Source organism: Mastigoproctus giganteus, chromosome 11 (assembly GCF_048544385.1).
Source record: "Mastigoproctus giganteus isolate SK-2022 chromosome 11, ASM4854438v1, whole genome shotgun sequence".
NCBI classification, from domain to species: domain Eukaryota; kingdom Metazoa; phylum Arthropoda; class Arachnida; order Uropygi; family Thelyphonidae; genus Mastigoproctus; species Mastigoproctus giganteus.
Genome location: NC_143585.1, coordinates 9,959,112 through 9,975,870, shown reverse-complemented (window position 1 = coordinate 9,975,870; position 16,759 = coordinate 9,959,112). Strand labels below are relative to the sequence as shown.

Here is a 16,759-nt window from a genome sequence, read left to right as displayed (position 1 = left end):
TATCCTGGAAGGGGCAAATTTGCAAGATAGTGCAATTGATAAGTTACTTTTGGCAATACGTAGACCGGGTCAGAAAAAAAGAAAGAAAAGAAACTTTGTATTAGGATACAAGAAATGCAAATCAATGTGAATAAATGTAAATAGATTAAATAAACATGTGAGTGTGGTGAATGCAGGTGGCCTAGTCGAATATAACGATTGCAGAGGCTGTTCGGCTGCAGTAACTTGAAGGCTTACTTACACCTTGAGCAATCTTCATTTTGAACGAGTGATCTATCACTCATTGAAAAACCACCTACCATTAGTCCAATTTTAGCAGTACTCACACGTCAAGAAACTCTCGAATTAAATCCGGTTTCTCAAAAGCATCTATATCAAAGGTTTTAATGACCCGAAACCAAGAGCATTTTTCCCATTCCAACGCCGTGTTTGAGGCACAAAATAGTTCTTCAAAAGCGCAGCCATTGTCTTATGAGGATACCACACGAAAACGCCCGTCATCCAGTGTGCAGGTAATAATCTCTAAAATGAACGAATGACAGAACTGCAATATTCAACCAGTATCATCAGCAGGGTTCGAAGGAATTTGGTGAGGACCGCCGGCTACTTAAACGGAAGCCATTTGTTTCAAAGAAAAACAGTAATATCCGTTTGAAGCAGTGCCCAGAACATCTTGAGCGGGTAGTGGAGGATAGGAATAAATCAGGTGATCAGAATATTCAATTTACTCTTTGTTTCGCAGTGTTGGCAAGAAGAGAGTGTGGCTAGAAGATTACGAACCGATGGATTCTGCTTGTTTTGTTAAATCAACCCAATTATCTCAATAGTTGGAATCATAGTATGGTGAATATTTTGATGGCATGAACTTGGGCCGTTGATACCGGTGGAAATTTGAATATCATCCAGGAATTATTTCCAATTTGTATCGGAAATACGACACCCGGCAGTCGTAAACCGATAACCCCTAGCTTAGCGCCGTGAAGGGTTTTGTAAAGGTTATGCACCCTCGTGTAACTAGGAAAATTACAATAAAGATGATATTTATGCCGAATAAGGAGACCAATTTATGTTGACAATGCAACAGTGTTTCGTGTCACAATCGTACAAGAATGGGTCTATGAGCTATTTCTCCGGCTCATTTCACTGTTAAGATACAGGATTCTGTAGAAATGGTCAGATATGAACTGGCCGTTTGACTACCCGGATTCAGCTAGCCGGAAGCACGTTCATCACCGCAACGGGAAGGTTGAACAGGGAAAACTAAAGAGCAGCAGCAGCAGAGAGAGAGAGAGAGAGAGAGAGAGAGAGAGAGAGAGAGAGAGAGAGAGAGAGAGAGAGAGAGAGAGAGAGAGAGGGCAGTATCTTAATATTAAGCTTTGTACACAAGATTGAACTCAACATATTGAAGTAAGCAAACAATACTTTGAGGTCTTCAAAGTAAACAAAGCAAGTAATCTCATTATATTTTTAAAAATTAACATAAGTATCAAAAATTAAAGGTTATATGCAAGAGAAAAGAAACTAATCAAGTATTTTAGCCCAGAAACGGGCACGAGAACCTGTCGTCAATGTAAATAAACACATTAGTAACATCAGTAACAAAGTCAGTCAATCACCAATAACAAATTCGCAGTCAGTTAACAGCCAGCAGGGCAATTTCAGGAGCACAGCAATTTGGAATGGCCTGTAGGATTGGATTAGCCCTAAGGCTTGTGATCGGGATCCTCCATCCGCTATTAGCCCAGAAATCTGCAACTGAAATAATGCTGACCATCATTTTGATGGCAAAGACCAGTCTTCTCTCGTGAATGATGGCAGGAAGACATCTGATATTAAAAGCTGCGGCCATCTGGGTGGTCATTGGTGCAGGGGGTCGCCGAAATTTCCATATGGCCCATTTCAGTAGCCAGAATTCCCCCGCGAAAATCCGTCTAAGATGGGTCGTAGCAGTTGAAGTCCAGACTTCGGCGCCATAGAGCATGGCTGGATAAACACATGTCTTAATATATCTGCACCCAATAGCCTGGTCATGGACGTGCATTAGTTGTTGTTTAATCATCCACCGGAGTCGACAGTACTTTATTTGCAAGTGGTCTATGGCGGTAGAAAGGAGAGCTTTTGATCAAAAATAACGCCCAGATCTGTATGTTGTTGGACGGCAGAAATCGCGTATCCTCTTAAAATGAGATGTACTATTGTTGGGCTCCGTTGAGAGAAAAGGTCAACTGTTTTGACTTCTCAGGATTGATTTGAAGTCCGAAACCGGAGAGAAAGGCCTAAAGGTTCCGAATTTTCTGAAGGATTAAGGTATTGATGTATTCAGCAGCGTCTCCAGGGCTGATGGAAGTAAACAGTTTTATGTCATCGGCAAAGGTGAGGATATCAGTTCGGCCTGTCACAAATGGCATTCATTCATTTCATTTATTTACCCACCCAAATATTATGTACAATTTCAAGAAACATAAACAATAATCTATATACAATTTTATGTACATTTTCATTCTCATATATATAATTACCCTAGCATATATATATATATATATATATTTTTTTTTTTTTTTTTTTGTTCACAATACAGTTGAGGAAACACAGTACAAAACACGTGTTTGTGTGCCCTGGTATCAAGGGTGGCCCCTAGGCATAGCCCATCTCCACCTAGTGGATCTGTACTGGATGTAGGACCTCTGCAAAGGAGCAGCCAATACCTGTGCAGCTGCTGTCTGGTGCCTATCCCTAGGCGCGAGTAGCCAGGCCTGGGTTTTTTTTTTTTTCTTTAAACTTTTACATGCCAAAGTGCACGAAATCCCGCACCCACTGGAGGTAGTTCAATACCAGTGGGTGCCCGCCATCCCGCTCACAGGCTGCCCAGGCCTGGAGCCCGCAAAAAAAAAAAAAAAAAAACAATGCTGGAGCTCCAAAAACCCATTGAAGTCACACAGCCAAGACAAACATTTTTAAAGAGACCTGCAGTTATCAGGAGCATTATATATCAGTTATCCTATTAAGTTTAGCATTAACAAGGAAATAAACTGTTAACATTGATCACTATTTACATTACAGTCAGATTTACCAGTCTCTCTGTTTGACAGTTCTAGCAACAGAATTTGAGAATTATTTACAGTCGGTTTTACAGCAACATAAGTTGTTACTTACCAATAGTTACATGTATTTCTGTTTTATACAATTGTAAAGACTGGCACGAGAACAGCTGACAACAAGAGTCCGGACAGGACCCCGCCTTGTGCAATTTCAGCTGTAATAGTCCTGGTACAGCGCAAATTGCCGCCGCCCTTAAGATTATAGGGTAAATTCCATCAACCCCAGGAGCCTTACTGCCCTGTAGGCTCGTAAGTTTTTTCATTAAATAATCTTGCGAAATTTCATTCATTAATTACATATTTTTCAACTGCATTCCCAATTTCCTATTGCCACAAAAGGTTTTTCATTTGTAAATATCGATGTAAAATAATTGTTGAGTTCATTTGCCACGGCAGCTGGCGTATTTAATACTGTCCCCCTTACGTAAAGGTCCGATCTGGTTTGTCCTGCTCTTCTTGGAATACATGTGAAGAATTCCTTATTCCCCCCCCTCTTTGCTCTGTTTGCTAGTGATTTCTCATTAACTGGCATTGCCTATCGAACCTTTTCTGTGGCTGTATTACACATCACCTTGTAGCTGTTCTAGGCTTCAGTTCTTTTTATTGCTCTGTACCCTTTCCATGCCACATTTTTCTGCTCAAGTAATGTGGCAACTTCACTATTCATCCAACTTGGAACCCTTCTCGTGGATTATTTTTTTAATGGTAAATACGCATTCAAGGCATCTGTGATTAATGTTTTAAAAGCGTACCACAGTTCAATTGTATTCATTCTCTGCGCGATATCTACCCAGTTAATACAGGCCATGTAGAACCTTAAGGCATCGTAATTTCCTTTTCTGAAATTAAAACCCATTCCTTTGCCTCTTACTTCTGCTACCTCTCTCGTCATCATCCACCGTAGAACTCCGTGATCAGTTCCTGCTACTGGTTCCTCTACTGTCAGCCCTGTTATGTCATCTGATTCATGTGTGATGATGAGGTCTAGGATATTCTTTTCTCTAGTACTTTCCCTGACATGTTGATACAAATAACAGTCATCTAGTTGATTTAAAAATTTTATTCCCCATGTCGAGTTTCCTTCCCATTTACTCCAATCAATTAGAGGCAAATTGAAATCACCCATAATAAGGCATTGACGCTTACTTGCCCATTTCATTTGCATGTAGAGGCTCTCGTCATAATCTTCACAATCACCTTTTCCGTAGTTTACTCCTACTCGCATTATACCTTTGTTTCCAACTATCTCACACCATACAGACTCTATACTAGCATGTGGAACGTCTGAATCCGGGAAAGCTATCTTCGCACTCAGGCTGCTTCTGATAAGAAGCAATACCCCACCACCCCTTTTATCTACTCTATCCTTCCTAAATACATTATACAAGCCGTACTGAAACTCATCATCCCCAATTTACGGGTGGCACCACGTCTCTGTAAGCCCTATTATGTCCGCGTTACTTGTTTTAACCAGCAGTTCGAATTCGCTCATTTTATTGACGACACTTCTAACGTTACTCTATATACAATTAAGATTTACTGTTCTTGTATATATTTAACAACCCTAACACAACCCTTGAAACTTTTTAGTCTCTTTTCCCTGGCATTAGATACCCGCTCATTTGAACTGTTTCTGTCCTCAGAAAATCTAGATAATATGTCCAGTTGGGGTGACAGAAAAGAACCCTTGAGGTATGTGCAAGAGTTACTTTGACTGATATTATCAGATAAACGCCTGTCAGTATCCTCACTAAGTAGCAGTTTCCCTGAGCCCAGAGGTGAAATGCCAGAACATCGATTACTGTTAATCCTGGCGATGACTTAAGATAATTGTACAGGCGTAAAAAAAACAGAAACGAAGGAAGTAAAGTAGTTAAGAGTAAGTCATCAACTATCTTTATAACAGAGCAAATTTAAGAGGGAATCATCAGGCTAGACTAGAGCATCGAGAACTGAATTCTTACACTAATTGTCGAAGAAAGAGATTCGCAGTTATTACTTATAACAGTATTTTGGATAACAGCACGTCGCCTGTTATCCAAAATACTGTAAACTGATTATAGTTTGTAATTAGTTTAATATGTAAGATAAATGTAAAATAATTTTGTAACCAATGTTCCATGCAGTTAGATTTGCAATACGAACAATATTTTTTTCAATTTGTAAAAATGTGGGGAAACATAGAAATACATGCAGTACTTTTATCCGAAAATAAAGTTTGTTTAAAAACTCACATTCGCTGTTACACATGACGAGAAAGCACATCCCCAGAAGTAATGTAGATGCAATTGAGTTCATCGTTGTAGTTACTTGTCGTTGGCAGCCGTCTCGGTGAAATCTTCTTCAAAAATGCGATTTTTACAGACGTTCTTTCGGTTTTTATATGTAAAAGTAGGGGTGTTCATTCCATCGAATGTTTCGGTGATGTAGGCAATCCGATTTCGTCATCGTGGCAAACTACTATCGCCTTTTCATAATATTTTTGCATTACTGAATCTGTCTGAATTAATAGCCAATAAGACACTTCGATATTTTTAATGAATGCATCACAATACATCCGCTGCTTGCAACGGCCTTGTTTTATATTCTATACGCTTTTATGAATTGTTGATTCAACTATTTTTCGCAAACGCTGATGGAGTAATATATCACCACTACACTAATTTTCAAAACTAGCAGAACGGCAAAGGTAATCTTAAAAAGAGAATCTTAATTTTCAGGAAATGCTAACCACAATATTGCACTTTAAAGTTGGGTTGAACAAAGGTTCAAAGAGGAAAAGGATGGTCAGTTTACAGTCGAACTCTAAAAGATTATTGATTACGTACAGAATTTGGACGAAGGAAGTAGGTGTAAATAACGATGCTTTCTAAAATTTTATTTTGTTTCTCAGAGCAAACTAAACTAGAATTACAATTAATAAGCTTTCGGCTGGGAGGCAGCCTTCTTCAGATTGAATACATGAATGGCAGTTGGAATAGAGATGTGCACTGCCAGGATGGTGCGTGAGGCGCGTGGTTAATTGTTTGTTGATGCTTGTGGCTGTGACATATGGTGGTGACGTGGCCAGCGTTTGTCTATGGATAGAATTACTGCCTCTGTGATGGGGTTAACTTGGCAACCACTGTTCCCGTTCAAAGAGGCATCCGAACATTTTATATTTAACGATTCCAACCAGGTGCGCTTTAGGTAATGGTGGGACCTGTCCACAACCACGACATCGCGGTGTGGGTCGATGTCGTGGCGGGTTGTCCAGACATGCTCGGCGATAGCTGAGTGTTCTACATCTGCCAAACGGATCGCCCTTTTATGTTCTGAGAGACGTTTCTCGACGTGCAGTCTCTCCAAAGTAGCAGCTGGTGTAGTCACGGCAAGAGATGCGACAGACCAAATCGCTCTGTAGAAGAGTGGGAATGGGTGTTTTACGTTGGAGATAAGAGAACGCAGTTTCTTGCCTAGGAGTCGGATGCAATTTATCCCATATGATTTTAGGATTCTACCGATCTGTTGTGACAGGTTGGGGTAGTATGGGATAAATGCCCTCGTGGATGACTCGTCACTGTTGGCCGTCACGTTGTCGCGTGCCTGTAGATCACACCTGTCAAGGACGTCGATGGGATAGCCACACTTCGTAAGGCCTACTTTGACTCTGGTGATCTCTTTGCGTCTCTCATCTGCGGAGCTGGAGTGTGTCCAGGCGCGAGTTAGCAAGGTTCGGGCTGTGGAGAGGAGGTGGCCCCGCGTTTGTGCTGACCGGAAGTTGGTAAATTGGCCAGCACGCATAGGTTTGCGATAAACTGTCGTCTTCAAGCATGTGTCTTCGCGCCGGACAAGTGTATCTAGGTGTGGTATAGAGTTGTTCGACTCCAGCTCAATCGTAAACTTTATGAAGGGCGATAGTGAGTTGAGGTAGGTTAGGAGTCGTTGACCTGAGTCTCTACGGATGAAAACGAACACATCGTCTATATAGCGACACCAAAAGGCGATGTGATCTGGCGCGTGTGTAAACGCACGTCCCTCTAGCTCCTCCATCACGATGTTTGCTGTGACAGAGCTGAGAGGGGAACCCATGGCTGTGCCATGTATCTGCTGGTAGATTGAGTCGTTAAACATGATTGCACCCCCTGTTAACCACAGTCTGAGGGCGGTGGAAATGTCATCAGGAGTCAGCCTAGTTCTGTCGCTAAGGGTTTCATCGTTGTCCAAGAGTTGTTTTGCACCAGAGATGGCAAGTTCCACTGGGATGGAGGTAAATAGTGATATTACATCGAACGAAGCCATGACTTGATCCTGTGAGATGGATATAGAGTGGATCCTTTCTATGAACTCAACACTGTTGGAGACGGTGCAGGTGGTCTTGCCAACTAGAAGAGAAAGAAGTCTCGACACGAACTTGGACAGCTCGACGAGCTACAACTAACAGTTACAACTAACAGATAGAAATATTGACACTGCTGAACTAGCTATGATAAAACAAGAAAATAGGGCCCAATACAAGGAGGCGGATAAGGCACGGACAGATCAGCATACACAGACATTCAAATTGCAGAGGGATACGAAGGGAAAAGCAAGGAATGATAAGAATAATAACTTTAAAAATGAGGCAGGCGAGTCACTACTGCGTCTAAGAGTGTCAGGATCTGAAATCTCCACTGAGAAAAACTACACGACTAGGCCAGAAACAAGAATAGACACCGCCAAAGCTAGTCCCCTCTCCCTATCAACCCATGACAACCCCCAGAGCACATTGACGACTGAAATAAATACTGGGTTTACTAGACAACTACCTTTGCACAGATTGCGGCCATTAGCCCGAAGGCACCGCAGCAAAACAAGACGAGTGAATCTGCCCCATCGATACCCTCCCGCGCAAATCAATCCATGTTTGAGAACAATCTCGCGGACTATAGGGTTCAAAAACTAAATCAAATCAATGATGAACACAATAGAACTGGGACGACAACGAAACGTGTCGCGGGACACAGTCAGAGGCTTGCCGATAGATTTCACATATCCTTTGTACAAACTAGAGGAAAAATATTTATCTCAAGATTCAACCCGCGGTCAGGTCCAAATCTTATTAAAGAAACGTGAGACTGAGGATTAGGGATTGACGTGGAGGTCAAGCAAATACGCACAAGACATTCTGCATATTCCTCTTTAGATAATGAGAGGCTGAAGGCCAAGACGACCAGCACAGAATGTCGGGCAGATATTTTTGATCAACATATACTCTCCCCAGGAGGTTCCCATGGAGGAAATCAATCGTTGATGAAAACGACTTTTGCAGAGGCTGCAAAATCAAATTGGGGCCGACTTGATCCAGAGCGATCCCATCCATTGGAGAAAGTTAATTCCGGAAGACGGGGCGAAAAGCCTAGACAACTATCAACAGAAATGTCAAATGAACCACAGAAGGTGGCCCATTCAGAGCCTGCCAAAACCCCCTGGATCTCTCGACCTGGTGATCCACGCAATATACTAATCCTAAGACCCACTGTTAACTCAGTGATACAGTCCAGTCAAGACATTAGGAATGCGGTGACAAACACACTCAAAATCACGTGAATCAGCAGAAGGTATTTGTCAGATGGCAAATAGCACAATCAGAGAATTTGAGAGCTACCTGGATTGCATCGGGCTCCGTATTAATGCGCAGAAGTCTGCCCAAATGACCATAACTTGCAAGCAGAATAAAAATGACATCTCGATCTCTGTGAACGGGTCTAATGTGGTAAAAGTGCACTCTCACCTGGACCTGGGTCTTAAGTGGGATGACAGACTCACCTTTGCTCAACACTTCGCTCATATGAAGACAAAAATATTCGCCGCTTTATGGGCTACCAGACAGGAACTGGTAGGAATTAGGGATCCTCAGCTAGCGACCAAGTACATTTTAATGTGTGTCCTGCCAATTGCAATGTATGCCTCGCAAATCTGGTCTTCAGCTCCAGATTCACATTATAAGTCCGTCCTTGGGATCGAGTACTGGTTCTTGCGATGGCTTAACAGAGTTGCTGGCCACCCTTTTACTATCTCAAGGGCCATTCTCTACTCAAACCTTAACATCGTACCCTGGATGCAGCGGACAATTAACAGGAACATACACACTCTCGCACAAATGCTCACAGGCAGAGTGGATGCTCCAGTCCTGGATAATATTCTAGTCAAACCGCGTGCCACTGCTAGACGTTGCGGAGAAGTAAATAATCCACTGCGTTCAGTCCTGAACAATCTTAGTAGCCTGCAAAGATTCTTCCCATCAAATGCAGCGAAAATATTTAACTCACTACACATAGATGCCGAAAAACTGTGTGAGGATGCAACATACCGGAAAGAGATCTTCCAGGATTCGTATAGACTTACCAAAATATGAATCGGCTGCAAAGTACCAAAGAATTTAGAGTAAAAGAGAAACTTTCTGCTTTAAGAACAATAATAATTTGTTGACTGTAAAAATATACCTTCTGTAACAGTTATGTTAATATGTAATTTATAGATTGAATTATTAGTGAATTGTAAATATATCAGTTGTATAATGTATGTACAGAATCATCAATGTGTAAATACTATATATATTAAACATAAAATGTGTATATAATATTTCGGGACGAGACTACGTATTCAGTATATGTAACCCACTGCACGTAGTATCTCGTACCCTGATATGTACATAGCACCCTCCTGGCACTTTGCCGTCCCGGGGTGGTTTCCTTATGGAAATAAACGGATAATAATAATAATAAAAAAAAAAACCGAGTATAAAGAAATGAAAGTTAAGAACATCAGACTCCTCAGGAACAAGGGTTTGTTAGTAGAGACTACAAACTCATCTGATGCCACCAAAATCTGTACTTTGCCTGCACTCAAGAATGCAGGACTTTCAATAGAAAAGCCAAAAATGTCAAACCCAACAATTCTAGTCTATGGAGTTCCAAAAGATTATAGTAAGGCAGATATCTTGGACGACCTGTATCATAAAAATTTAAAAGATTATTCCTTCTCACAACAGAAGGTAAACGAGGGTACAACATTTAGGTTCAGCTCAGGTTCTGGAAACAGTATTACTAACTGGGTGATTGGATTCAATCCTCAACTTCTCCACTGTTTACTTCAAAACAATCGAATATATTTAGGCTTTACATCGCATAAGTTCAGAAAATTTACCGTAGTTAACAAATGTTTCAGGTGCCTGGCCTACGGGCACTCTGCACAAAATTGCTCTCATAAAACCGTGTCATGTAGTCACTGTGCCAATGGGGGTCACATCTTCGCAGAGTGCCCCAACAGAGAAGAATCACCAAAATGCATAAACTGTAAACGCAAGAACAAGGACTCCAATCACTCAGTCAGGGATGGAAAGTGCCCCGAGTTTTTAAAAGCGATGGAACTAGCAAATAAGCGAATCGTTGATGGATAATACAACTACAAGCAGAAATAACTTTGGCTACTCTCAAAATACAGACACAATTAGAATTTTACAGATAAACGCACAGCGCTCCCGAGCCGCAGCTGACGAGATCAGAAATGTAGCCATAGAACATAATTATGATATTGTCTGTCTACAGGAACCATATTATTCATCCCAAGTAGGTGGAACAGCGCATAAAATCATGGGCTACCCCAATTCCACTAGAATCATAGCAACTTGTGATCCTCCACCCAAAACTGCAATTGTTGTGTTTAATAACGAACTAGTTATTACTGCGATTACAGGAGAATGCTCAGCGAATGCTACCTGTATTCTCGTATCTTCTAGTTCCATCTCTTTCTACCTAACTTCACTATACTGTCCCCCCTCAGAAGATGTGCATATAGCATTGCACCTACTGGACAAGATCTGTGATAAATTCGCAAATAATAACTTGGTGGTGGCGGCGGACCTGAACGCCAAATCGACGTTCTGGAACAGTGGCTTCACTGATCCTCGGGGAGCCCAATTTGAAAATTTAATTATGGCTCACAGCCTTTGTATTAAAAATGTACAAAATAAACCATTTACTTTCTGCACTACCAACGGAGAATCAAACATTGACGTCACACTTACTTCCATAAGGATGGATGACAAAACTGGAAACTGGGACGTGAAACCCTCCTTGGTGAACAGCGATCACAGGGCTATCACGTTCAACATATCAAAGAACTCCCAACACAATGACTTGACTGTCCATGACTTAAGAAGATACCGTACGGATAAAGTCAACTGGAAAAAATTCGAGGATTATCTGCGTACAGTATTTAATGGAGAAGATGCTGAAGCATTAAACCAACTATCGGCTTCAGAATATGTAGACACTGTTCAGCAACATCTATATATAGCTATGTCAAACTCAAGTAAAAGGAAACATATAAGAAAGCCTTCAGTGCCATGGTGGAACGCTCAGCTTTCTGATTTGAGGCTTCAAACTCAACAAGCCAGACGCTTATATCAGCGTAGTAGACATCTTTCTAACGAGGACGTTGAAAGGCTGAAAAACAGTTATAGAGAGAAAAGAAAATTATTCCATCGAGCCATATCTGAAAGTAAGAGGACCTGCTGGCAAAACTTGGTCAAAGATGTTGGGAATACCAACCCCTGGGGGATCATATATAAAATAATGAGGAATAAACTGATAAGTGGAGATATCTATCAGACTGTAATTAGTAATAACCTAGAAACAACAGACTGGCACTCTACTGTCGGAACGATCGTTGATAATTTGTTTCCAAAGGATCTACCTCACTGTGATACTCCAGAACAGGCAGAGATCAGGAGGAAAAACCAGAATTATGTTGGATCTACCGATGTTTGCCTTTTCACTCTCGTGGAACTAGGAGCTGCTACTGCTAAACTCAATAAGAAAAAATGCCCTGGCATTGACTTGCTAGAGAATTTGGTAATTGTGAAATTTTTTAAACTGTTTCCCAATATACTACTGAATATGTACAATAAATGCTTCCTCGAAGGACTTTTTCCCAAACCCTGGAAACTAGCTCTACTGAAAATTTTATATAAACCTGGAAAAGTCAAAACAAACCCAAGGGCGTACAGGCCAATATCCCTCCTGGCTAACTTAGGGAAACTTTTTGAGAGATTAATTTCTCCCAGAATTGCAAGCATGTTATCGGACCAGCAATTGTGCTCAGATCATCAACACGGATTCAAAAAGGGTCACTCGACCGAAGATGCTATAATTTCTCTTCTGAAATACATCCAGGATTCTCACAGCAAGTATGTCTTGGTGGTGTTCGTGGACTTCGAGGGTGCATTCGACTCCCTCTGGTGGGAGAGCGCCCTCGGGTCGCTACGATCAGCCATGTGTGATAATCATATCTACCAAATTATGAGATCATACTTTCAAGACAGACAGATCAAGGTTTGTGCCAAACACCTGACTTACAGCACGACTGCTTCCAGAGGGTGCCCGCAGGGTTCAGTCCTGGGGCCTCTCCTCTGGAATGCAGTCTTAGACCAATGGCTGACAAAGAAAAATGGAGATTGCAAAAAAATTGCATATGCAGACGACTTGGCGGTTGGCGTTACTGGAATGTCGAGAACAATCTTAGAACAAAAGATCCAAACAATATTGGATGATTTATCCAACTGGGCCAATCTAAATAAGCTCAAAATTTCCCCTACAAAAACTAATTTCATGGTTTTTCGAAAGCAATTCAATTATGGCAGACCTCCCAGAGTTATCCTAAATGGCTCACAAATCCCCTACATATCCAGCACCAAGTACTTGGGACTTACAATCGATGACAAACTAAACTTTCATACTCACGTATCCAAAATTTCTGAGAAAATTAAAAACTTCACGGCTGGAATTGCAAGGATTTCCAGAAAAGAATGGGGCCTCAGCAAAAAGACGTTGTCTTTATACTATAAGACTATCTTCCTACCAATTGCTGCGTACGCAGCAGGTGTTTGGTTCTGGAGGGTCTCAAAAACTAAGACCAGGACTAAACTTCTTTCATTACAGCGTTCGGTGTTGCTCACACTTCTACAAGCTCCTCGGACGGTGTCGAATAATGCTCTACAAGTTCTAGCAGGAACCCTGCCCCTGGACCTTTATATCTCCTACAGGGGTATGATCTACAATCTTAAAAAAGGAATTTCTGTAAATATTTTTAACATTGTAACAGACCCTACGAACAGAATAAAAGAGGAAAAACGAAGACTCTGGAAGGAACTCACCGCTGTTTGGCAGCAAAGATGGGCTGAAAGTGAACACGGTGAGGTTACACGAAGATACATTTCAAATGTTGAATTCGCATCATTACCCACAGTGTCAAAATGGTTTGTGCCTAGCATGACTACATCATATCTAATGACTGGCCACGGATCGCTCAGGGCCAAACTTTTCGAAAGGAGCCTTGAGCCTGATCCTTTCTGTCACTGCGGAGCATCTGAGACATGGCAGCACGTTCTCTTTGAATGTAATGATTATTCGAATGAAAGACAGGTACTGCTGAGTAAAATAAATAATCTCTCAGAAAATAATGTACATTTGCTCGTCGAAAATTCTGATGTCTTCGCTACATTTCAACAGTTCTCTGCGGCAGTTTTCAAGAAAAGAATTGCGGCTAGAAACTCTACTGTGGTGTCATAATGATCCAGATTAACTCACTTTTGGGAAGAACATATAGGAAGATAGCCATCAACGCAACAGGAAATAGCAGGTAGACCCCTTTCTCCTCTAAGTGATGCTGGATGGGATTCCAAGAAGCTTTGTGTATAAACGGGCCTAAATTATTAGGAAGCTAACCTCGAAGAATTGTAAATAATTGCTTAACGTACAGTTAAGAATACCCATACTTCTGCGCACCCCAACACGCTTCTCTCTCATGAAATCTTATTTAAAAAGGGGGGGGGGAATAAATAAAATAAGATCTTCTCCCCATAGGATGAATCCTGCAATAATCTGAAATGCCATCAAGCCAATTGAACACAAAAAACTCCAATTTCTGCTCTCTGACTGATGTAATGCTACACGTATAGAAAAACCTTCTGCAAGGACGCTAGTGTTACTCCGAGTGCTTTCATGCATGCTGGGAACTTCCTCTCCTGCCTAAAGCTCAGGAGTACTATGTGAACTATCTACATGGAAATCGCCTTGAGGAACTTCTATAGCCCTACTCTACAAGCTCAGATCCTACCGGGGAAGAAATTAAATGAGACTATATATTTCCTGAACAGTTAGACTACTGGATTGTCTTTAAAATTGTACAAAACAGAAATACATGTAACTATTGGTAAGTAACAACTAATATTCCTGTAAAACGACTGTAAATAATTCTCAAATTCTGTTGCTAGAACTGTCAAACAGAGAGACTGGTAAATCTCACTGTAATGTAAATAGTGATCAATGTTAACAGTTTATTTCCTTGTTAATGCTAAACTTAATAGGGTAACTGATGTATAATGCTATTGAAAATTGCAGTTCTTTAAAAATGTTTGTGTTGGCTGTGTGACTTCAATGGGTTTTTGGAGCTCCAGCCTTGTTTTTTTTTTTTTTTTTTTTTTTTTTTGCGGGCTCTAGGCCTGGGCAGCCTGTGAGCGGGATAGCGGGCACCCACTGGTATTGCACTACATCCAGTGGGTGCGGGATTCCGTGCACTTTGGCATGTAAAAGGTTTAAAAAAAAAAAAAAAGCCTGGCTACTCGCGCCTGGGGACAGGCACCAGACAGCAGCTGCACAGGTGGTGGCTGCTCCTTTGCAGAGGTCCTACATTCAATACAGATCCACTAGGTGGAGATGGGCTATGCCTAGGGGCCACCCTTGATACCAGGACACACACACACGTGTTTTGTACTGTGTTTCCTCAATTGTATTGTGAACAAAAAAAAAAAAAAAAAAAAATATATATATATATATATATATATATATATATATATATATATATATATATATGCTAGGGTAATTATATATATGAGAATGAAAATGTACATAAAATTGTATATAGATTATTGTTTATGTTTCTTGAAATTGTACATAATATTTGGGTGTGTAAATAAATGAATGAAAAAAAAAAAAATGAATGCATATTCCTCTTGATTCCATGATTGAATAACTTCTGTTTGACAATACACCTTTTCTCTTTGTGGACCACTTTGGGCAGCACTGCATACAGATGTGGCAAGAAATGGATAAAGATTTTATTTTACTTTTTTTTTTTTTTTATTATTATTATTTATTTTTATTTTATTTTATTTATTTATTTATTTTTTTTTTTTTTTTTTTTTTTTTTTTTTTACTTTATGCTATTCTCATCCTTATTTCTTCGTCTTCTGCTGTCCTGTCTCCTGTGTGTGTGTGTGTGTGTGTGTGTGTGTGTGTGTGTGTGTGTGTGTGTGTGTGTGTGTGTGTGTGTGGGCTGTTGCCGGGTTGCTGGCGCGAGGTTCTTTTGAATGGCTCCAAATCCTCTTTGGACATTCAGTACGTGACTGTTGAGGTTGGCCATGGTTCTTGCGCAGTTGTGGCCTACCTCCCCGTGCTGCAGACGGACAATGGGCAGGCTTTCCAGGTGATCGCCTGCCTGGTGATAAAACGGCCAGAAACAACTAAACAACACAACAACACACATACTACACGAACATAACGTTACACACATTTCTGGCCTGTTACAGTGCTTTCTGTAACCATCACGGTGTACAAAGACGGAGTTGAACTTTCGTTCAGGTGCCGTCCTACATAAGATACTATACATGTCTACATGTCTACATGCATATTCCTCTTTCATACTCTCCTACCCACTAAATAGTAAAGGACGGCTCTTGGACAGAAACATCTGGCCAGTAGGAACGCTAGTGAAGACATAGAGAGAAAGAGATGGGAGGCCCACAATTAGGAACAGCACCGCGAACCTACGAAGAACCCAATAGCAATCAACAGTCAATTTTTCTCTCGCAAAAGACTCGAACCGGATCATTATCTTCTTGCAAAACGTAAGAAGCATATCGAATAAGCTTCACGCACTACAAACAAAACTACTTAACTCGGAAAATGTTAAAAAGGATAGGTGGAATAGGAGCAGGGTATGTCTGCCAGGGGCAAAGGTTGATGACGTTGTAGAGCGGATATCATCTTTTAAGGGCACAAAAGGCGATATAGTTGTACACGTTGGCACTAATGATATTAAGAATAGGAGACCGGTGGAATTACTTGGCAAGCACAGGTCACTGTTGAAAAAAAGCCGTGAATTAGGGTTGCATTTGAAAGTGTCTGCAATTCTGCCCAGACATGATAGGAGAGTGTATATGATGAGAGCCTTGTCGATCAATTCGGCCCCGGAGGGATTGTGCAAGGCTCAAGGGGTAGAATTTTTTTCAGCCTGGACTGTACTTGTTAACAGGAGAGATTGCTTCTACAGGGATGGGATACACTTAAATAAAAAGGGTGCAAGAATGTTTGTTGATGCTGTCGAGGCAGTGTTAGATGGGTCGGAAAACTGCTAGATTGGGGGGAACACAATGACTAATAGATTAACAGTAGCCACTGGCAGAGGTGGAAGTGATTCTTGCACTGCTTCTATTGAAATGAGCAGAAGCCAGAAAAACAAGATGCTTGATATTTCAGAGACTGCTGGAAGTCATTGCGGTACAAGTAAACACATGGGTTGTGTTGGGGTAGCCAAGAATAGAAACAGGTGCATGTATACCTGCGTGTACACCAATGCTA

At 41.1% G+C, this 16,759-nt stretch overlaps 1 protein-coding gene across 1 annotated transcript in view; it reads right to left on the bottom strand.

Annotated features, from left to right (window-relative positions):
* The window catches only part of LOC150077696 (uncharacterized), a 109,535-nt gene extending 104,075 nt beyond the window's left edge, over window positions 1-5,460 (bottom strand). Inside the window, exon 1 of the mRNA XM_090384771.1 lies at window positions 5,333-5,460. Within this exon, the coding sequence (XP_090240897.1) occupies window positions 5,333-5,396 (64 nt within the window). The 5' untranslated portion in view covers window positions 5,397-5,460. The remainder of the gene's footprint in view (window positions 1-5,332) is intronic.
* Window positions 5,461-16,759: the final 11,299 nt, after the last annotated feature.